Source organism: Acartia tonsa, chromosome 6 (genome assembly GCF_053477335.1).
Source record: "Acartia tonsa isolate MP-2025a chromosome 6, ASM5347733v1, whole genome shotgun sequence".
Lineage (NCBI taxonomy): Eukaryota > Metazoa > Arthropoda > Copepoda > Calanoida > Acartiidae > Acartia > Acartia tonsa.
This window is the reverse complement of record NC_137265.1, coordinates 17,241,665-17,266,789: the sequence shown is the minus strand read 5'-3', so window position 1 is coordinate 17,266,789 and position 25,125 is coordinate 17,241,665. Positions and strand designations below refer to the sequence as shown.

Genomic DNA, 25,125 nt, shown 5'->3' with positions numbered 1-25,125 from the left:
TTTTATTTAACAACCTTTGTTTTTAGGTCTTTTTTTACTTAAAAATTTCAAACGGCTGTAATTTTCTTATTTTTGAAGCTAGAAGAAAAATTTTTTCCCAGAAAATGTTTATCTTTATGTAAATTTTACATTAGAAATATCAAAATATAAATTTCAGCGGCAGCAGCTGTACTTGGCAGCTGCCAGCCGCCGCAGTCGGCGGTCGGCGGGAAAACGGCGGCGGATCTTCATGAAATTTTAATACGTTATGTAGACATGTAAGAAAAGCTTAAGTTTAAAATTTGAAGTCTCTAAGTCAAAAATTGCGGCTACAGGAGCCATTTAAAGATTTCTGGAGACCTGGAGGATCAGGACCTGCAGGATCATACCTGGAACCTGAAAGTGACTTGAACACCTGTATTTCATATAAGGATGTACTACTAGAGGATTTTTTAGTATTTTGGTATGGTAAAATGCTTTGTTTTAGTCAAAAAAAATATTTTTGCTCTTTACCTGGATGACCCTGCCAGGTTTGCTGGCATCCTGTGCCCGCCAGGATGGAGATATTCAAAAAATTCCAACTCTCAGTTATGTGTCATACCCATACTTAAAAAGTCAAGCAGTTTGGGCTCTTTATCTTTCACACACAGAAAATGAGATAGAAAAAACCGGAGGGAGGGGCGTTCAACGCCCCCCCCCCCCCGACCGTTAAGGGTTAAGTAGTATAAGTCAGGGAGTAAGGGAGGGGACAATGACTTTGGGTACTAGCGCACAAAATGCCGCTAACTCGTTTGTTAGTTTTGAATATTGCAGACAAGTATCAATAAACTTAATTTGTTATGATATGGCTGGTTTTAACAATTTTTTTCTCTCCAGAAAATATCATTTCATGGATAAAAACTTTATTGTGATATTTGTTTAATAAACAATTTAAGAATCCAATTAAATTTTGGGTTATGGGGCTATGGGTTGAATGGGTTTCAGGGAGATTTTTCTAATTATTAATTACAGAATGGTTACGTCAGTCTGATGTGCTGGTAATATAATTTTCAAATGAATGCTTTTTTCTTGGAACTTTCTTCTTATTTTATAGTTTTCTGTATTGTATTAACTCTCCCTTTACAATTTCCTCCATATTTTCTGGATTAATCTTGATTTCAAGGTCTTTCAGTAAATACTCTTAAATTGAATTAATTGCCCATTGTCCCCTCCCTTACTCCCTGAGTATAAGTAAAGATAACAATGTACTTACTTTCTTTGTAGTAGCGAAGCTACTCTATGCATTACTTAGTCAGTCATCAGTTAGGCTGCAGCGCTACGGAGAAAATGTTATTTTATCGCCTGCTATTAACGATAGACAGTTGGAATTTTCAGTGAAGATTACTATGACATCTGCGCATCTATTCTATGCTTTGTTTGGTTTTAAAATTAATTTTCGAAAAGTTTGCACATTAGTCTTTTGAATCAACCAATAAACAATCAGAAAATGTACCCAACGTTTTTAAGCCAGCAAATAAGTAAAGGTTTTTTTTATAAAATTTTGGATACCAATGTCTTCTGAGCCTCTGGATAATTGGAACTGTTTACATTTCCCTTAAGGAATTAGAAATCATTATAGTTAACATAATGTATAAATATACATACAATGTACATATACTTTGATCGTCGTAACAAAGTACGTGCCTATTTTTAAAAGCGAAGCTTTTCTATAATTAGGGTTCGTCAGTCTGTAACGATTAGCTTTTTTAGTTAATTTAGGCTTGTTAGAATTGTCCTATCGATTTTTATGGGGATACCTACAGTTGTTAGGTAGGATTTAGAAAGCGGAGCAACTCTATAATCGTTACCAGAATGTCCGTATGTTCATTTTTAACATGTTTGATTGATCTGATTTTGGCATACTGATCCTCAAAACAATTGTTATACATTGTTATAAGCTGAGCATCTCTTTAATCAAGTCCTAAAAATGTAAGTATGTCCTTTAACATTATCCTGTATTTAAGCAGTTTTTCAACTAATTTCAGGAGAACCCACAAAGATTCCAGGGACATAATACGCTTGTGACGGTTTACGATAGTAACAACCACAAGACAAACAACCCCTTGATTGCACAATCTTTATTTGTTAGTTCTAACAGTGCATTGTAATGAGTTCCGCCTGTTTATTGGCCAAAGTATTCCTCTAGCTCTTACTATTATTGTAATGCAATATATCAGCAGTAAGTATAATTTTTTATGCTTTAGTATGACGCGGCGCGGACTAGATATGATCTTGAAGGCGTATTTAGGGATTTTCTTCTTTCGGGTTGTGTACATTTAGCTCTTATCATAAATTTACGCATGGTAGAGACGTTCTACTAATTTCAAACCATGCAAGAATATATTATATTTTCAGACCTACAATTTCTCCAGGTTCTACATTAAATCAAATGGATGCATTAGTCCAAATTAAAGAACCCTGTAAATCACAGCTTCAATCTGGTTAAATAATCCGTTAAAAGTAGAAAGGTCTTTTCTGATTAAATTTCCTAGGAAAAGGTCATTAATTTGAACTTCATATTGGAAACAAGAACAAAAATCTTTTCAGCTTTAAAAAAATAAATGTTCCTTTAAATCAATTTGCTATCGAATTAAAACCAAAATTGTATTTCTTGTTGCTAACAAGCATTAGACAACGAAATTCAAATTATGGACGTACATACAAATTGAATAATAGAGCAGCTACGTAAGCAAAAATCGTAAAAGGGTATTAAAAAGTTTTCATCATAATAAAAAAGATGAAATAGTTTCTGCCCAGGGACAAAATGATCATTTTGGATACCTATATTTTGGACTGTAAATTATACTAGTACCCAAAGTTTAATTGTCATGTTTTTCTATTAGAACTTTGGGTACTTTCATTAAATCTTGATCAGTTTGTTCATACTAGCATTGTCCAAACTTTCCTCACATAATAGTAATCTACAGAAATAGTAATTTTGCTAATCATCATTGGGGATGTAAATTATTTTATCGTCTATTGTCTTGTCCGTTAAATTCAATCTATGTATAATTATCTAACATTATTAGATTAAATCGTCACATTTACCTTGAAACCATGTTTTAGTTTACTAGAAAAAGAGGGTCATGTTAAGGAAACGAAGTTGCGGGTTTAGTCGTATTTTCACAGTAGCTTTTGAAAGGTTATTTTAGGTTAGGTTAGGTTAAGTAATTGCCCCCCAGGGTTAGGCAATTGTCCACGCAGGGTTAGAGCCCCCCGCAGGTGCAAGATATAAGAGAAAAGCTACTGTGAAAATATGACGAAACCTGCAACTTCGTTTCCTTCACATGACCCGAGAAAGATAGGGAAAAGTAGGTGTAAGGGGTTGTCAACACTCCAACAAGTTATTAAAATAACCAGTTCCTTCTCCCTTTTTTGTCCTCTGGATTCACACCTCACTAATTAATCACTGTGCACACCACTGGTTAAAATCCTGTAAATCATATATAATTGAAAATTGCTTATTGACAGGTTTGACCGCTAATACAAGGTATAAAAAAGATATAAAATTGAATATAATATAATCATTGGTCCTTTATTCCTGACTCTTTATACAGAGTGTTTTATGTTCGATTATGCATGAAAGGAACGAGTTGTAATAGTTTCATACTAACTTTAGTTAGGTAAACAAAATTATCTGGGTAGTATGGGTAGTAATAGTTTCATACTAACTAGAGTTAGGTAAACAAAGTTATCTGGGTAGTATGGGTAGTAATAGATTCATACTATCTATAGTTAGGTAAACAAAGTAATATGAGTAGATTGGGTAGTATGAGATTCATACTAACTCCAGTTAGGTAAACAAAAATATCTAAGTAAAATGGGTAGTAATAGATTTTTTACTAAATATCTGAGTAGAATGGCATTAAGCTGTTTTAATTTAACTCACTGTAGATTTTCTCTATATTCTTTTTTGCCATCTTACAATTCAAATTTATATATCCTTTGAAACCTCCAAGCACATTAATTCAAGATCACATGCAAAATACATTTCGTTTTCTAATATTACATTAAATAAGGACTAAAATATTAAAAACTAGCGCAGCCGAGCAATAACAATCCTATACTATACACCAGGTAAATCTAAGATACTTTGGTTAACGATCTAACTATCTGTTACAGGCGGATGGACAAAATTGTAGAAAGTTTTGGATTTTAGAAATGAGAAAAGTCTTTGATATAAAATGCAAATAAATAAGATTGATTGTCAAATTTTTGAGTATTTTATGTTTGAAAAGGAGGATTATCATATCATAAATTGATGCTTTGTCATTCATATACAGGGTGGGGCAAATAAGACCGGACAAATTCTAACTTCTAAACAAATGAACATAAAATCGTACATTTTAAAGATTTTATTGAATTTTAAAAACTGGCAAGCAAAATAGGTATTTGACTATTAGATTATTTAATAAAATCACCGCCAGCCTTAATCACCGCCTCTACCCGCCTCCTCAACCGCCGGCAGGTCCATGTCAAAATGTACCTGTACAAGCTGGCGTAGTTCTCCTTGATAGTGGCAATGAGGGAGGTCTTTCTGGTATGGGCACGTCTATTGGTGCATGCCTCAAAGTAGCCCCAGGCCCAAAAGTCCATTGAATTAAGATCGGGCTGCTGGGAGGCCACATTTCCTTAGGAACGTGAGTAGCCGCAGGATCCAAATTCGCCAAACTTTCAAGCTACCCTTATACACAGAGGCTCTTATTTGGACCACAGTTGAGCTAGAACGACGTTCTTTACCTTTTTGGAATTGGCATGAAGTTTCAGCTAGGGTTGTCAGCGCAACCTATAGTCTAAAATGAGTTTTAAAGTTTAATATGGGTCCCTGAAGTCAAGAGCTGAGAAATTTTCACGAATTTTCATGGTTTTTGACGTTTTTTACATCTCAAAATCTGCCTAATTCTACTTTGCTGGAGTACTACGGCCAAGCCATTTCAGATAGAGAGCTCTAGCCTTTTCTAGTGTCTTACTTATGTATCTAACAGTATCCCCAGCAAGTTGCATAACTCTACCTCACCTACAGATGGGCTGAGGACAGATGCAGTGGGCCCTAGTCGAGAATCAAGATTAAACCACCGGCGCATTTGGAATCTGCCTTGTTGAACATACGCACGGCCAGCTCGCTGTACACGTCCATCTTCGTCTAAAGATTTTTTTGTGCTAAAAGGTCATTACCTAAGCTTTTTATAGCGTGGTCAAACGTCCTGATTGGTCAAGTAGTTTTGGCGCTATGGCCGTTTAAAGTTTGTCCGGTCTTATTTGCCCCACCCTGTACAATATTGAGATGTATCGGCTAAATTCTTTTATCCCCCCAATAGAGTAGTATATATAGAGACATATTCTGGTTTAACCAATAGACACTTATGAAACGTACAATCTAGACGCGCTATTGGGTAGAAACTATACACATTTTGGTATAAAAGTCCATATTGTTTTGGTTTCTTCCTCTAAAATTCAGCTATAAATGGTCGAATTGCTTTTTAAAAACCAGAGATCAATTAGTTTAAATAGTTAAACAAATCTTCAAGTTTTGATAGATTTTTTTACATTTAACCCTTACAGATCGGGGGGGGGGGGGGGGGGCTCAAAGAGCCCCCCCCTCTAGTTTTTTCAATCTCATTTTTTTTGTAGGTAAGATAGAGAGTTGTGACTTCATGACTTTTTAAGTTTAGTAATTATACGTCGGCAAGAGTTGATTTTATTACGATATCTGGTCTGTGTCGGTCGTGGTGTCTGGTCAAAGTCGGTTGGGTAGCACCAAAATTAGAAAAAAATTCTAAATAAATCTTAATTTCTACATTATGACTTTTGTGTATAAGGAGAAACCTAAAATTTTTTTTGGTGAATACTTAGATATCAATGACCTTCTGAGAAAAGTTGTGTTATGACCGTTTGACCGCTCCCTGACCGACTTTATGACCGATTTTTGTCCGGCTTTTACTACAGACATATATCATGAATATCGTGGCTTCTATTACAGCTAGAGTCCTATAATTTTTTTTGGTAAATCCTTGAGCAACATCAAACAGATTTAAATATTAATTGGCGCCGCCAACCGCCGTTTTACCGCCGTAACCGCCGAAAATGGCGGTTTCCGTTATTTGCCGTTTTTTGGCGATGATCAGAAAAAGTATTTTTTTTGCTATGAAAAATAAAAGTTCGTCCTAAAATTTGGTCATCCTAGCTGCAAAATTGGCCGCTCTACAGCTGTTTTAAAATTTAGCGGCTGGCCGCTAAAAAGCGGCTAAGGAGCGGCCTGGCCGCTATGACTAGAAAAAGTAATTTTCTCTAAAAATACACATAAACCACCAGAAAAAAATTTTACGTCTTTATCTGTAACAGGAGCTGAGATAGAGGGGGGGGCTCTTTGAGCCCCCCCCCCCCCCCCCCCCCGATCTATTAAGGTGGGAATTGGGGCCCGAGCTGTAAGGGTTAAAAAAGGTTAAAGTAATTTGAAAATAACTTATTAAACTTGAATAATAAAAAACGAGTCTATACCCCTTCCATTTTTTTAGTGCACTTTTAATTTTAAAATTTATTGTCATGATGCTTTTTTTCCCCTTAAGAAACTAATGGCTTTAGTCCCAGTACTTAGGGGATTCGCAAAAAAGGGGTATGAATTGTCAATTGTTTAAACGTAAAGATATGTAAATCAAACAATATCCATATCAATGCAATGTTGAAAGTGTAAATTTATTCTTACAATAGCTAAAAATATGAAAATAATTAACATTCTTTCTGTATTTTATTATCATAATTAATGGCGATCTTAAGAAAAGTCGACGTTTTTGAGCTTTTCAAAGTATTTCATATGGAATGTATGAGCTTTATTTAAAGCAATGCAGATTTATTATTACTTGGATCTTACACCAGATTATCATTTACTCTAATAAAGTAAAACTTGTAGCTGGGTAAAATAAAGATTCCCCCAATCCTCCTCCTATATCCCATCCCCTCCCCTACTACTGGATGAATGAATTGATTAATAAATGAGTTCCATATTAGCAAGCTGAATTGATGACAAATTTTCCTCTTGGCAATATATCCACGTATATCAAATATCCATTGCTTTATTTAAAGCAAACGATGACAAATTGTTTTCTGGCAAAAAATGGCTACATATCATTTTTTGTTTTATTCATATTCAGACTTTTTACATTTAAAGAAACATGGATCCCTAACTTTTAAACATAATTTTTATACAGGATGTTGAGAAAATTAAGAAATTGTAATAGTCCCAGGTTGTCGAGTACACGGTTTTGCCAGGTTAAAATTAAGAAACATTTGAGGGGGGGGGGAAGAGCGTCTTATGGAGGAAGATTTATTGCAGACAACAAAAGTGGACACCTGTGATCTAGAGGTGGATCCACCCTTCCTCTGAACGCCTCTGTTGAATATGCAGACAGGGTTAAACAAAGGACGTTTATGTTTATCATAAACAAAGTTACCCCTTTTGTAGATACTCAACTTATTCATCAACCCAGATAACCAAAAGTTCTATGCTGCCGGTCAGTATAATTTACAGTCTAGTGTCCCCTCACTACCCCACTCCTTTGTCTGATGCGATTTTGTTATAGATCCCTGGAATTAGGACATACCAAGACAATTACCATATTTCTTCAACCATGTTTTGCAAACATTTGAAAATACAAGCAAAAAGATTTAATTATCCGTTGTGTTTCAAAATGAAAATTAAAAATTTAGTATTTTCCAGCTTAACTTCAAATTGAGTTTTAATAAAACTATGGGGTTTGACCCAATCTTACACTAAATAGCCTACAAAACATTTTGTATTTCCGTTTTCGTGATATTAAGTAACAAATAGAGAAAGATATATAGATAGATAGAAAGACATACACACACGACTGCTATAGATATAAAATTAAAAGATTATCACATTCAAACGCTTTTCTAAAGTCAAGCTAACACAAACTAAATCTTTGTAAAATGTAAGGGATTACAGGGATAAGACAATGGACGATAAATTGATGTCTTGCACCCTCAATTATGACAAATAGAATTACCCTTTTGTAGATTATAATTGTTAGTGAAAAACTTTGAAAACTTCTAATTCAAATTTTATGAGAGTACCGAAATTTTATTAAACTTTGGGGACCATTATAATTTACAGTCCAATGTCCCCTACCTCTTAGTATAATGTAGGTATACAATTAATGAAAGAACATTAAGCAATATACTCTTACACACAGGACCTGGATTAATGACCAAACATTATAACTCTTTCTGGATCCATTAATATTAGTAATCGATATATTAATACTTGGATGTTGCACCAGAGTTTCATGTACTCTAATAAAGTAATGCTCGGAGCTCGCTAAAACAACAATACCTCTATTCCAACCACATCCCCCTACCTAATGGATGAAAGAACTGACCAATAAATGAGGTCCTTATTAACAAGCTTAAATGAAGACAAATTTTCCCCTGGAAATATATCCATGTATATTGTATATCCTATATCCATTAACATTAGCGCAACTACCCAATGAGCAATATTGAACAGGCTTTATAATTGGAGGGAGGGGATATTACTGTAGATTGTGATGTTAGGTACCCAAAGTTTTGCAGGCATGCTCTTTCATTTGCTATTACAAAAACTTTGGGTACCGTTTCTAATTATTGAATATACATATAACACAAATAATCTTCAAGGAAACTATAGTTTTGTAATTTTTAAAGCATTGAAATGTGTTAAAAATTGCGTCTTACAAACGGTCTCGAACTTTGTTTATCCAATTTCAAGGGACAATAACCATTAAAATACACCTTCTAACAGTTGAAATGGTTTAGATTTTTTAGTAATTTGCGTCTCGTACATTTCAGTATGCAAAACTAGAGAAAAAAACAAGTTATACAAATCAGACCTTAAATTTTCTTTCATCGAATTCGACAAAACAATATATGTGATTACAGAAATAGATATATTATTACTTGGATGTTGCATCAGATTTTCATGTACTCTGATGCTGGCAGCTGGCTAAAATAACGATACCCTTCCATCATGATTGAACCCATCCCCTCCACTCCTGCTGGATGAACGAACTGACCAATACATTAGGTCCAAATTAGCTAGCTAAATTGACAACAGATTTATCCTTGTCAATATTTCCACGTATATCCTTTATCTATCAACAAGGATGACAACATCCATAAAAGCGAAGCTCTGAAATGGAAGGACAAATGGACATTAACACTTGTATAATGTCAGAACTGAATAATCAGAATGCGAATGTATAAGAGTCAAAGCAAAATTGTAAGTAAATTTGTTGAAAAACTGCTTGATACAGGATAATGATTATGGACATACTTACATTTTTAGGACTTGATTATAGAGTTGCTTCGCTTATAATATTGAACTTTGTTGTCCTAGGAATCAGTATATCAAAAATCAGACCAATCGGATAATTAGGTCACATACAAATTTGTTGTTAAAAATGTAAAAAAATCAACATGTTTAAAATGGACGTACGGACATTCTGGTAATGATTATAGAGTTGCTACGCTTTCTAACTCGTACCTAACTATTACAGGAATCACCATGCAAAATTTGAAATCGATAGGACAATTCTAACATGCCTAAATTAACGAAAAAAGCTATTTAAAAAGTAAAAAAATCAACATGTTTAAAATGGACGTACGGACATTTTGGTAATGATTATAGAGTTGCTACGCTTTCTAAATCGTACCTTACTACTAAAGGAAGGACGGAAGGACGGACAGACGGACCGACCCTAATTATAGAAAAGCTTCGCTTTTAAAAATGACAAGATAGAGTTATAATTTTATTTGAAAATCAATACATAAAAACATAGTTACAGAACAAATAAATATATATCTTTCATGTAATACATGTAGTTAAGCGTTAAATTTTAATGGTTACAAATTATTTTTGTAATTCTATACTAAAGTTCATTATAATAAATCTATATATTTTTGTTATAAAATCTATTTTATCTAATTATGTATTCTTATAAAATTAAATCTAATAGAGTTTCAGAAAATTTTCGGCAAGCAGTTGTCTTAATATACTTTATTTAAATGAAAAGCAAAAAAGTGCTATTTTCTAATATTATATTTTATACAAAAAATAAATTCTTTTTTTATAAACTTTATTTTGGACTGATTATAAGCTAATTAATTAATATTTACAAAAATATGTAAAGAAGCGACTTAGTTATCTAATTTTTTTGTTCTATTCTAATAGACTTTTAAAAGTATAACTTTTTGAAATATGAAATTATCATTTTTTCTTAGAGAGCAGTTATCGTATTACAAAAGCTAGTATCAGTTTTAATTCCCCCCCCCCCCAAAAAAAAATTAATAACCCCTCTATTGAAATTTTTATCCCCTTTTCCTCAAATAAAAAACATATTTTTATTTGGTAGATTTCAGTTGCGAGTTGAAGGTGTGAAATTGTATAAAAACAAACAATGGATCTAATGCGGTTCTCGGTAAAATGGTCCTGATATCGATCATCTCTAAAATCGATGATCTTTAAAGGATGCTAGCTGTCAAAGGCCTATAAATAATATGATTATGGAATAGCCAGGATCTAACGATGCACGGGGAATGCTTTACTGGAGGAAATACTTAGTATTTTTCGCGCATTTATGTGCACTGCGATATAAAAAGGAACATTTTACTGTGAGCTGCACCTGATCCAAAACAATCTCTAGTATAACAAAGACGCAACACAGTAAAAATTTTACAAAGCATATACTGATAATTTTGGCACAACGAATCCGAATCATAAACCTTTGCAAAAAAAATGAATTATACAAAAAAATAATGAATTTTATATTTTTAAAATTAACTAAAAAACTTTTAACCGATTCGGAGGAAATACTTAGCTAAAGGTTCAATTGAAAATTACATAAAAGAATTAACAATTGTATTTTTAAAATTATTTTTCTGTCAAAAAATAATTCAAATTTTAAATTGTTGGATACCAACAATTTTACATGTTTTAATAGCTTAATTTTTCCAAATTAAAATAAGAATAAAATAATAAAATTAATTTCAATTCAATTTAAATATTAATACGACATAAAAATGTGTAAAAACAACAATCCATCAGGGTCACAAATGTTCAGAGATTTTTTTTTATAGAGATTCAATAAAAAAATAATTTTCTTATTTTTTATCCTAATATAGAGATTTTTTTTCAACAATGCATATTAGTTAGAGGGATCACGGATTTCTTCACGTTAGGATAATAAACCGGACTATCAAATATCAAAGATAACATAAATAATCCAATAATTATTTATCAAAATGCCTTCTAAACATTACTTTTAACTAAAGAATTGAATTAGAAATTAATTCAAATATCTTAAGAGCAGTTCTTTCGTACTTCATCTTAAACTAATTACAGATTCTAAAAGTTTAGTTTCTTAAACTTTTGCCTAGTTCATTGATATAATGAAGTCTAGTTTCTGAACCCTAACATGAAAAATTCCGTGGGTACTCTAATATAAACTTAACTAAAATCATTGAATTTATAATTGAATTAGAAATAGATTTAATTTTCAATGATTTTATTCTACAAAATACTAATTTATATCTGGACGGTAATGGTACATTAAACACATTACAAATGATCTCACAAAAACTTTACAAAAAAAAGTACCTTAATAGCGTACATTCTAAGCATTGTTGTACATATTTTGAAAGTTTTCATGAGATCACCAATTTACAATATAGTACAGAGTAGGCATAGGAAAATTCGTGTTTTTAAAAATAAATTTAATTCTATAACTGTTATTCATAAATCGTTATGGAAAGTATATGAAAAATCAAAATGTTTTACTGAATGAATTTAGTAGGTGGATGTATTTTCTAGTATGTAAATCTTTAAAAATATTGATATTAATTCAATTTAGATCACTTTTAAACCTTATTTTTACTTGAGGGAGTGAAGAAACTTGATCCCCTTACAATCTTAGTTTAAAAAGGAAAAGGAACTTTTTTAGGGGTCTTTCACTCTAGTTTGAAATCTTCCCTGTAAAGGAGAGTCATATCTGTCCAGCATTTAGCAAGATTTTACGCTAAAGACAAGAGGGACATCATTTTACTTTCATATAAGGATAGCACCTAAAGTTTTTTCTAGTGAAAGAAATATGAAATATGCAGCCTTTAATATGTGAATTTGATACTCAAATTTTGTGTCTATAACATGTATACATTTTTTTGTCGTTTAATGACTTTTTTAAAAAATAATTCTCCCTGTTCAAATAATTCCTTACCAAATATTTTGTAATTTTTAGTGACATCATCAACCAAATATCCCTAAATCCACAATAATCTTATTACAAAATATGTGAGTAAAAAAATTTATGAAATTAAAAAAAAAACACGAATTTTCCTATTTTTCCACCCACTGGGGTAAGGTATTTTTATTTCACAGTGTTTCTTCACAGTTTAAACAAAATATGTGGATTCTATCGAAGAGTTTTGTCACAGTTTTAACCAGTATTACAGGTCCCAACTTTTCAACCAATAATTTTATTCTACAAAAGGGTGAATTTTGTAAATTTCAATTGAGGGAGTACATAAATTCATTGTCCATAAAACTATTTACAAAAAAATTCCAGTATGGCTTTCAAACCGATTAATATCCGCTGGATTAGAACTAGTTATCATTGAATTAATACCAGTTTTGATAGATAGAAAACCGTGACAAAACGACTTCAAATATCCACGTCAAAAAGAATTCTAAAGTTTTTAGATCCATGGCATGAAGTATGATGCTGTGCTATTTAACACAGTATCACAAAACTTTAGGAATTGAGATGTTATTAAAATAGTTTTCATCAGTGGCACACAGTGGAAGTATTTACAGCATAGAAATGGAAGCTAGGAAATAATCATCTCTGTAATAGTCCTCAACAGGACCCAGACATGACTCCAGGTGGGCAGACAAAGATTTGTAGAAGTGGAGCCACGAGTTTATGTCTTGACCGTCATCTATGTACACCTGAAATTAAATATAAAACTATAATAAATTTTGATTGGTTTGTGTCCTAATTTTTCAACCACTTTTTGTAATCTATAACAGGGGTAATTTTGTGTATTATTATTAGGGATTTACACCAATTTATCAGCCATTGTCTTTACCCTTTTGATCCCTGACTAATCATGCATAATGCTTCGAGTTAAACTTGACATTGACAGTAAATAAGTCAGAAATTGTGGTTTTATTTCCAAATTGAAACTGTCACATTATTTTAGAACAAATAAATACATGCACATAAAAATTCTGTACTATAGAATTAAACTCAAATTTAAATTTGGCCCAAAATCACTTTTTTCTGTGATCATTAAAATTGCCTTTTCATGTATGGCTTCGAAAACGATTATTATTTGCTGGATTAGAATTGGTTTCGAAGGCATACTGAAAAATAATGCCAATAAAACTATTTTTTCATTTCAATATCTGCGGAAAGCTGTATGTATTACGATGCGATAATTAAATATTCTTCTGAAAACGGTTGTCTATAAAAATTACTCCTATTTTTTTGTTGTACATTCAAACGACTGCTTACAAAGAAAATTTTCTCTACCTGTTGTTTGAAGACAGTGCCCTCCAGGACAAGCTTCCTGGACAGCTGGAAGAGGTGGTGAAGGTTGACAAGGTCACCAGGACGGTTTGTCAGGTATAAACTCTGGCCAGGATAACCCAGGCTCTTGGCAGTCAAAGAACTAAGCTCATACCTAAGTATATTCAAAATATAAATTCAATGATTATTCTATCAGTGGCGTGCACCTGGTTTTACAATGTGGAGTGGGGAGGATGTTTTATAAATTTAAGGAGTGAAAAAAGGGAAGCCAGCTTTTCCTAATATCATGTTTTGGGGATAAAAATCACCCCCCTTCTGCACGCATATGTATCAAAACATTTTTTTATTGCTCGACTAAAATTGTAACTATTCTTTATTGATCACTACATATGGTCTTAATCTTATCTTTATTCAAAGTTGTAGTTTTTTTTCTAAACTAAAGCTACCCAGGGATTTTGTCAGGCGTAGTCAAATTTCAGACCGCCGATAAACGAACTCAAAATTCTACTTGTGAAATTATTATATGTAAACTGGGGACAAATCTGGTTGTAAGGTTTTAACCAAAGGTAAGTTTGAACGAAAGATGGAAACAAAGGAAATGGTTTTGAATAAATATTTCACTTAAAATTGATTGTAGAATCCTATTCCTTAGTCCTTGATTTTTCACAAGAAAAAATGAAACTAATTCAACTGTGTAATGGGTAATGACTGAGGGATTTTTTTCTTAAAAATTCCTTTAATCAACCAAGGCCATAAATATTCCTCCCTTAATATCGTACTAAGAAGTGTTTTAAAACCTTTTAAAAAGCACTTTCCCTCTCATGTACTGATCCATTAAACCTTATTTAACCCACCTTTGCTAAATAATCAGCAAGAACTTTTTATTATACGAAGATTGAATATAAATAGGGTGGGGTTTATGTGGCCCCACGAGAGGCTGCAAGGATATTGTGGAGGGATTGTTTGCTTATTGTGCTTAAAAAGCCTGAATGTCACTTTTTTTTTCACAATTCTCAACATTTTTCTTTTTTTTCCTTTTCTTAAAACAGTGTTTTTGTAAACTTGAACATTCATTTTTAACATAACAATATAACTCTTTAATAAGACAAATTGACCATTAAAACACCCATTTCAGTATTTTGAGGTTTTTGCTTTAAATCATTGTCTCACTTAAAAAATTATACTATTCACCGAAAATATCATTTTTTATAGATTATATTGCTAAAAAGCATTAGCCGATTTCAAAAAATACCTCAACCTAATATTTTCTGTCTTTTACAATTTTTCTTTCTCTTTCATCTTTCTTTTTATGCAGTTTTGTTTACATAATATTTGATATTAAAAAAAAAACACTTTTTAACATAATTCATCATCAGGGATCTAAAAGGGATAAGGCAATAGCTGATGAATAGATGTACATACCCAATAATGATACACAAAAATACCCTTTCTGTAGATTATAGCTAGTGGTTAAAACGTTTGAACACTCAACTTAATGAATCAACCAATTAAAATTCAATTAAAGTCCCCAAAGTTGATAAGTCAACTAATAAGAAAACGTAATTATAAATCTTTGGGGACTAGTATAATAAATAGCTCAATGTCCTCTCTCTCCCTTGTTTATATCTAATAATACAATATGTAACAAATTATAATTTTTCATAATTATATATTTTTCTTATAAAACTGTATGTTCCCGTGGCGGGAACCCTGTGCCGCTTGTGAGTCTTTGAATATCGGCCAATAGTGTCGTAAATATTAACACAGCCAAGTCGCTACAAAAGAGCAGAAATCAATTTGCTAGCAGACGAAAAAAGTCCCCACCACTGGAACCAGGTAGTTTTCTGAGCTATGCATCTATACATTAAATAGCCCTCCATTTATACAGTTCACATCCTCTAACCAAAAATTCATAAAACCCAAAAAGGGCCCTGATATCAATATCTTTCTACACAAAGTAAATATTTACCAAAGAATGACAGCATTTAGTAAATTTATGACAAAACTTGTGAAAAAATATATATCTTGTTTTTCGTCATTCTAATTTTTATTCCTATTAGTTTATGTCGATTTAAGTTAGGGTAAAACTAAGATAATTTATATGTTTATAAATATAGATTAAGATTTTATTCAATTTTCTTTTCCACAAATGAAAAGTAAATATATATTTTATGGATAAATTGAGTCGCTAGATAAATTGACTTAGCTTAATAATATCTATTCTTACTAAACTCGCACTAATGTCTAATATAAATTCCAGGTTATAATACATAGCACGGTAAATTTATGCACACCCCCAATTAACAAAATTACACTAAGTTGGTGGAAAAGTATGAACATTACTATTTTGTAAAATAATAGTTCCCAAAGTTTTTAACCAAGGAATAAGAGAACGTAATTAAAAAACTTTGAGGACTATTGTCTCCTCCCTCCCCGATAAATTGAAGGAAAAATTAATTTTACCTGTTCCAATTGAATTGTTGGCTTCTTGGTCCGAGCAGATTTTCACTACGGAAGGCATCTGAATAAATTATTTATAAGAACATACAAAACTTGTTCTATAGAATTTTTAAATCCTTACTCCATCTTTATCTGTTAGTATGTCTGCAAATCTAGTCCTAATTCACATAATGGAAAGGAAAAATGTAATTGGAAAACAATGGAAATGTAGATTGGTTCTTTTAAATTTTTGCCTAAAATGTTTTTTAATTAGTGTAAAAGGACTTTTCTTTTATAGAATTTTCTATATATAAGGTTTTATAGTAAGATAATTGATCCCACATAACGATTATAGAGATGCTACATGATGTAATGAAAATAAAATTTTAAAATTTTCCAATAAAAATATATTTTATGTAAGTTTTGAAGATCATATATAAAAATTTGACACTTTGATGGTTTAAAACTAATTACTATGCAAAGTTTTTATAATTTCAAAACCCGCATTTTTTAAAAATTAGCAAAAATATTGGTATTACTTATTTAATAATTCATTATTTATCCCATATTATAGACAGCTTTCCACGGATATTAAAATGCAAAATTATAAGATCAAACAAGTTTTGTTAGCTATGTTTACTGGAAAGCTTAATGCAAGTCCTACGCTTGGCCTACTCTATTTTCAGAAAAATAGTATTACCCCAAAATTATCAACCCCCTCCCCCTTTTAAATTAAAACTGATTTTACTCAGGAGGCAGCTGCTATCATTTAATTATATGACACATTGTTTGATAACCTATGAGTACTTTCAACTTTATCAAACCAGCGTTGGAGGAAAATTATAATAAACTTTCTTTTGTTGTTGTTACTTAATAAAACCTGTCAATTTAGAGGTAAAACATAGCATAAAACCAACCATATTACCTGTCAATTTCCAATTAACAGTCGGGGATACGTACACGACACACTTGGTGAGTGTTGGCTCGGAGCCTGCAGCCTCAATGTCTGCCAGGTAGACCATGCCAGCTGTGTAGCCTCCCTCGTCCTCCCCGACCAAAGCCACCTTGGTCTTGTCAACGTAGTGCAGCTCTTCGCTCAAATACCTGAACATTATTTAATAAGGTGTTTTCCCTCAAAGTGCCCTATTGAGCACTGAAAGTATCTCAATACTTGGTAGCCACTCAGGGTTAGGTCCTTGAAGAGTTAAAGCTTGGGCAGGGGTGAGGCATAGGAACACCCCCCACTCCATATTATTTTGAAAATTCTTATAAAGAAAAGGGGTGTTTTTAGTAATAAACAGGCACTATGTGGGAAAGCCCCGATATTTAACATTATATCTGAAAATATTTCATAGATTTATAACAGGATCGCCCCCAAGGAACTGCTTCCATGTATTGGTCCCAGGAAGGATTTTAAACTATTAATTAACTTTCTAAAAGAAACGAAACCCTAGAATTTTAATATAATGAAAAATTATATATTTGTAAGTCCAACATGCTATTTCTACGTAATAAAATGTATCCAATTGTAATTGTGAGTACATTCACAAATAACTGGAGCCAAATACTTTAACAGTAAAATGGTGAGGTCAAGGAACAACCAAGATATATAAAGATACGACGATGGTTAATAAATTGAAGTACATCTCCAATGATAATACACAAAATTACCGCTTGTGTAGATTACAATAAGTAATTAAAACGTTCAACTTAATGAACCAACCAATCAAAATTAATAATATTCCAAAAAAGTAGTTAAGCAAACGAATAAGAAAATGTTATTAAAAAACTTTGGGGACTAGTGTAATAGTGTAATAAACAGACCTCCCTCCCACCCTGAGGAAACTACTCAAAGTTTAAAATTATTTTTAAAAATGGTTTATTTTCCAAAAAAAAGTTTTCATAGCAAAATATCTATTCTACTATTAGTGGTTATTTGTATTTATACTCTTTTTATCTACTGGGTATGATTGACTATAGATTTTATGAAATAGATTCTGCAAATGTAATATAAATGTAGAAAATACGTACAGACAGGGGAGTATTTAGAATCCATTAAAGTGGGGCTATTTGACTTGAGCTCTTACTAATATTAATCTAAATTTCAGTGTAAACTAATATACAAAGTTTTTTCTTTATTATAGTAATTTTGTTTTATTGGGTGAACATGTAGGAATTCTGTAAGAGTAAATATAATGTTTGATGCTAAAAGTCAATAAATACAACAAATGCTTTTACAATCTATATAAACACACAATATATATAATCTAGAGACAAACTCTCTAATTCATCCAATAGAAAAACAGTGGAGGAACAACCCATTCATACTATTGGTTAGAAAGTGTACAGATTTTAGTAAGAAAGGTCAGTTTTTTCATTTGCACAATAAGTCAGCTATAAAGAGTCGCATTACTTAGGATAAAGCTTTGCTAGGTTAAATCATATCATGTAAAATTTCTCCACTTGAAAAATGTAAAGCATATAACAAAACATATACATGTATAAGTCAACTAAACCCAGAACCACTTCATTATGCAATCTACATTTTCCTGGATATTTTGTCTACGGTAGTCCATAAGTGTACAGCTTTACAGTACATTGTTTCTATTTGTCAAAGCAACACGTATGATAAAGGAAAAAGATTCCTTTTAAAGTAAAATGCTTATATTTCAATCAAAATCTATATTTTTTTATTTTTTACCAATCCACTTCATTATGCAAATCAAAAGAAAATCAATGGGAAAACGTTTGTTTTGCACTTTTCTCCACTTTTAAAAAATGATTCTGATAAAATATCAATTTTTTAAGGGATTTATGCATTAATTATAATGAAAAACAGTTAACGGTAGATTTTAATGATTTTTCTAAATAAGAAATAATTGAAAAAAAGAAATTCTATCCCTATCACTTTAGAGAACAGCTGCCGACCCCCAGTCTTATGGATGAAGCTAAATACATGTTAAAGATAAAAATTAGCATGAAAAGTATACAAAAATGTTTTTTGATGTGTTAAAAAAATCAATTTTAAAATCTTGATTTTGAGGATGATGGCCCTTCAGATGCTCTTACTGGTGGTGAAGGTGAGCTAAATGTTATCTAAGTACATGACCATTACAACAACTTGTCTATTAACCTATATACCATTTTTTGTAGTCATAGCAGCCTCCACTGGAGCCTCTCGACATGAAATATAACCATTATCTAAAAACTACATTATTTACTCTATGAATTTTAGTAATTAAAATTGCAATTTTTTTCTTTTGTAATATTTCTTGGCTGGAGGCTGCTATGACTACAAAAATTGAACCATAGTTCAATATATAAGTTTCATCATGGGCATGCACTTTGATAACATTTAGCTCACCATCATCACCAGTAAGAGCATCTTAAAGGCCATCATCCTCAAAATCAAGATTTTAAAATGGATTTTTTTAACACATCAAAAAACATTTTTGTATACTTTTCATGCTAATTTTTATTTTTAACATGTATTTAGCTTCATCCATAAGACTGGGGGTCGGCAGCTGTCCTCTAAAGTGATAGGGATAGAATTTCTTTTTTTTCAATTATTTCTTATTTAGAAAAATCATTAAAATCTACCGTTAACTGTTTTTCATTATAATTAATGCATAAATCCCTTAAAAAATTGTTAATTAATCAGAATTATTTTTTAAAAGTGGAGAAAAGGGCAAAACAAACGTTTTCCCATCGATTTTCTTTTGATTTGCATAATGAAGTGGATCGGTAAAAAATACAAAAATTTAGATTTTGATTGAAATATAAGCATTTTACTTTTAAAAAAATCTTTTTCTTTTATCATACGTGTTGCTTTAACAAATAGAAACAATGTACTGTAAAGCTGTACACTTATGGACTACCGTAGACAAAATATCCAGGAAAATGTAGATTGCATAATGAAATGGTTCTGGGTTTATGAATAGTTGAATTTCTTGGATTATTATATCCTTAAAATTTTTCATCTCTGATAATATTAGAAAGAATTGTGTATAACAAACATAAATAAAGATGTATATCTGCTAGAATTTCCTTTTTAATTTTGACAAATTTTGGGGTCTGATGAACCACTGAATATGCACTAACACGCCCACAAAACAAATATTATCAATAGACTTATTTACATATTGACATGATTGAATATTTTTAAAGCAGATTATAAATTAACAAGATGCTCATATAACTACTGAATGGATGTAGAATATACGTGGACATTATGACGGGTTGCTATTTCCCCTGTTACTTATGGGTCAGTTCTTTAAACCAGAAGTAGGGAGAGAGTGATGAAGTATAGGAGGGGGTTGAGAGGATAGTTTTAGCCAGCTATGAGTGGCACTTATTTAGAGTATATGAAAATCTGGTGTAAGATCCAAGTAATGATAAATCCATTAGTATAGTATCTTTGTTATGATGTGGTTGGACTTTGAACTTTAAACCACTATAACTGCAAGCAAAGCCAACCACGAACCCAATATATTTTCTGCCCTTAATTAATTGCTTAGCATGTCAATTCAAGAACTACAGCCTAGTCTGCTTCAGAAGATTAAATCTGAGATTTACAGCGCAACTGTGGCACCAAGATTATATATTTAGTTAAATGATATTGCAAGGCAATTTGATAAGTCTAACTACTTACACTCATTGCCAATTTCCTCTCTCTCTTTCTATATCCCTCCGTCTTTCTAATCTTGTATATTTCTCCATGTATATATCTGCCCAATCTCATTTAACTGTTAATACAGTAATACCATAAAGACTTATATACATAAGTAAATGTGTATACTGTAAGGGATAAAGTAAAATGCCAATTGGATGAAAATTTTCGTAAATCATAGCTCTCTATCTTTATAGGTTACATCATCCTCACCAGTTATTTCTTATTAAATATAGGCCACGTACAATGGTCTTTCTATTATCTTTATAAGTATGCTTTATGAAATAATGGCATATATTGCAGAATACAGGATAACCCATGACTGTGGCTCAACACGTAGCGCATCCACTCATCGTCGGGTAGGTGATAGGTTCAAATCTTAGACCAACACCGTGTCATAACTAAAGACATTAAAAATGGTTCTTACTGCTGCTATGTCAGATGCGCGACATAAATAGTTAGAGTAGGGGGAATGCCTTGGTCCAAAACAGGCGCAATTCACTACCATGAACAGTTAGGACTTCTCAGACAAAAGTTGTGCAATCAAAGGGTTGGTTGTCTGATGGGCAAATGGACGCTTTACACCGCAATCATAGGGGTTAGGGCTGACATATCCATAAAAAAAGCCACAATGTTACAGAAACACTGACAAATTGTCAGCGGCCTATGCTCCCCCTTTGGAGTGAAAAAGGGCTTGTTACTGTTACTAGCGGCTACGCCCCTAGAGGCCTCTAGTGGCACTTTAAATTTTTTGTTTGTTAAAGTTTACGATAATTCTTTATGTTACGGATACCTCTTAATGTTACGTTGAAGTCTCCCAGATTTTAAGAAAATTTTCAATTTTTTTGTCATTTCTTTTGGGAGGGTGGTAGTACCCTCCCCCAAAATAGTTAAAAACCTTCCCAGGACATATGAGAATCTACCCTGTTAAGGAGAACCCGATCGGTTCAGCGGTTAGCGAGATCCTTCGGTACAGACACACAGACAGACACACAGACAGACAAACATCCTGTTACTTTAGTATAAGGATTGCAGAAAACTTACCAGATTAAAAAAAAACTTATTTTGATGCTGTGAGTATTGGTGCAAAAAATATGACGTAACAAAAAAAATTAGCCAATGAGAGGCCGTTATTGACCAATGGTAAAATTTATAGTGGCCTCTCATTGGCTAAATTTTTTTGTTACGTCATATTTTTTGCACCAATACTCACAGCATCCTTATTTTTCTTGCAATTGACTTGTAAACCACATTTATGAAAACAAGCTGCTTGGCTAAAAGTGCCTTTAAAGTAGTGAAGCCACACTTTAGTTCAATTTGTCTTTCTGTCCGTAACAATATGGAGGAATGGAGCTGCTATAAACGCTAGACCTGTCTAGACATTAAGGGCCATATATGGATTATATCCAGAGCAGTCCGACTGCTTTGGAACAGCTTTTAGTCGCTTTTTTCTGATTTTGTATATTTTTGGTAAAGAAGCTGTATCAACTTTTTTGCTTTTTATTTAAGATAGCTAGCCGGTCCTTTCAGTAAGTAGTAGATGTAAAATTTTTCATAGAATTCAGATATGCAATCGGTTTTTTTGTAGACCTCTTATTTTTTAAGTAATTTAAGTTTTTTAAAAAAATAATTAAGTCGGTTTTAAGGTACTAAAACGCAACAAAATAAAAGAAGAAAATAGCCAGTATAAACAAAAATAGTAAGATCTTTAATTTGACACCTTACTTTTAAAATTCTGTTGAGTAATTGTTGAAAAAATCTATTTTTTTAACCTCGGTTTAATCAAAACATTAAACCTAAATATTTTCTCATACAGACATAAAAAATATGGGTTCATACATACCATTAGAATGAGAAAAATAATATGAATCCATTGTAAGCAAAATTGAAAAAGTTTAAAAAAATTGTAATAAAAAATAGAAAAAATAAAAAAGTTATTTTAAGAATTGTAACTACTAAACTAGCCAATCACAAATCGCAAAAATTGACAAATCGGGAAGCTTAATCTATAAAATTAACCTATAGAATTGCCAGAAAAAAAGGAGAACGTTCATACAATATATACAATAGATACTACAATAAATATAGTGATATTAAAGAACATGTAAAGAATGAAAAATTATGAACAAATATGCATCAGTCTGTTTATAAACTTCAAAACAATGCAGTTAAAAATACATTATTGTTTCTTGTGTTTAAAAAATATCTGCTACATTGCATTGTCTTTTGTTTAGGTTTTTTTCAGGATTGGTTTAAGCTAACCCTTTAAAGCCGAAAATTATGATTCTTAAAATAAACTTATTTTTTTTATTATAGTTTTATAAAACTTTTTCAATTTTGCTTAGAATAGATTCGTAATATTTTTCTGATTCTAAAGGTATATATGAACCCATGTTTTTTATGTCTGTTTGAGAAAATAATTAGGTCTAAAGTTTTTATTAAACCGAGGTTAAAAAAATAGATTTTTTCAATAATTACTCAACAGAATTTTAAAAGTAAGGTGTCAAATTAAAGATCTTACTATTTTTGTTCATACTGGCCATTTTCTTCTATTTTGTTGCGTTTTAGTACCTTAAAACCGACTTAATTATTTTTTTAAAAAACTTAAATTACTTAAAAAATAAGAGGTCTACAAAAAAAACCGATTGCATATCTGAATTCTATGAAAAATTTTACATCTACTACTTACTGAAAGGACCGGCTAGCTATCTTAAATAAAAAGCAAAAAAGTTGATACAACTTCTTTGGTGAAATTTTTAAAATATTTGTGGTTAATAGTATTTTTATTTCTTATCTTTTTCTCCCTGGAAAAATGAACATTAATTTGTTGCAAATTATTGATATTTCCTCCAATTAGTTTCATTTGAAAATAGATTATGGTGCAAATTATTTTGATGACTTAAAAAATATTTAAGTAATTCATTAATTATTTCATAAAATTACTTTTATTCTAAATATCATTTTCAGGAAAATCGCCAAATCTTTAATAAAAAAATCTGTATTTGAAATGAGGAGATTCTTTTTCTTGAGAATTTGTTAAAAGTTGTTTTTCTTGTATACCACCACCGCTGAATATTCAACAGAAAAATTTATTTTCCTGTTTTCGGAAAACTTTGATATCCGCTGGTTTAAGTGTGTTCAGCTCATGTATGTGTGGGTTTATGTGTGTGGTGCTGTAAGAGCAGCAAAGAATCTCTACAACTTTTCAGTACTTACAATCAGGCATCTAGAGAATCGGTTAAAATTAAAAAGTTCTCTCAACTTATATATGTATGTCCTAAAAGCAGATGGGGGAATACCTAGAAAAAAGTATTTTTTTTTAATAACTATGTATAATTAACACTTCCTGACAAAGGAAGTGCAATAAAAAGCGATATTTTCACCAAAATGTATTGTTTTATTTTCTCTTGTAAAGCGAAAACCCCAAATTCGCACCTTGGATTAAAAAAAAACACATTTATATATTTAATACAGCCAGGAAGGGAAAAGACAATAAGGTAGAAAAATATTGGACCCTTATTTTTAAAAGCGAAGCTTTTCTATAATTAGGGTCGGTCCGTCCGTCCGTACAACTGAGATGGATAGCTTTTTTCATTAATTTGGGCATGTTAGAATTGTCCTATCGATTTCAAACTTTGCATGGTGATTCCTGTAGTAGTTAGGTACGATTTAGAAAGCGTAGCAACTCTATAATCAAGTCCTAAAAATGTAAGTATGTCCAAAAACATTATCCTGTATCAAGAAGTTTTTCAACAAATTTACTCACAAATTTGCTTTGACTCTTATTAATTTGTATTCTGATTTTTCAGTTCTGACACTATACAAGTGTTAATGTCCGTTTGTCCTACCGTTTCAGAGCTTCGATTTTATGGATGTTGTCCTCCTTGTTTTAACAATTTTTAGGTACTACGAAAGACAAATTTTAACATCTAAAATATCAATTATAAATTTATAGTCTCTTGTTCTATCATCGTATCCCTGTGGAAAATGTTTCCATGAAAAAAGCTTTTAGATTGAATTATTCATGAATTTATATTTTGACAATTCAAATTCTTAAAGTTTTATTTTAAATTTTCAGATCATGTCGGAGATACGCTGAATTTCCTTACATATTAAATTTCCATCATCTTTAAGGTTAATTCAAAAAGTAAGTTATCACAACGCATACTTTTAAAGCTGGTTTTCAGAGCACTTCAAAAAATTGTGTGAAAATTAAATAACAATTTTTTTACTGATTAAAACTAAGTTTTAAGTATATATTCTCAGTGGATTCTTAGATATATAAGACTTGATCCAAAATTTGTTTTGTAACATTTTTTCTTTCCAATGCATAAATTCAGTTAAAATGAAATAACAAAGAAATATATGTAGGCATTTAATTTTTTATTAACAAAATTTTAATAAACACCAGAACCGATA

General features: G+C 31.5%; 1 protein-coding gene across 3 annotated transcripts in view; it reads right to left on the bottom strand.

The window, feature by feature from the left end:
• Window positions 1-12,759: 12,759 nt before the first annotated feature.
• LOC145321994 (inactive dipeptidyl peptidase 10-like) overlaps window positions 12,760-25,125 on the bottom strand; it is a 155,630-nt gene continuing 143,264 nt past the window's right edge. For all 3 annotated transcript variants that reach the window (XM_080163716.1, XM_080163717.1, XM_080163718.1), the window contains 4 exons: window positions 16,963-17,141; window positions 16,062-16,119; window positions 13,602-13,752; window positions 12,760-13,015 (listed from right to left, as the gene is read on the bottom strand). In XM_080163716.1, the coding sequence (XP_080019842.1) occupies window positions 12,875-13,015; window positions 13,602-13,752; window positions 16,062-16,119; window positions 16,963-17,141 (529 nt within the window). In that variant the 3' untranslated portion in view covers window positions 12,760-12,874. The remainder of the gene's footprint in view (window positions 13,016-13,601; window positions 13,753-16,061; window positions 16,120-16,962; window positions 17,142-25,125) is intronic.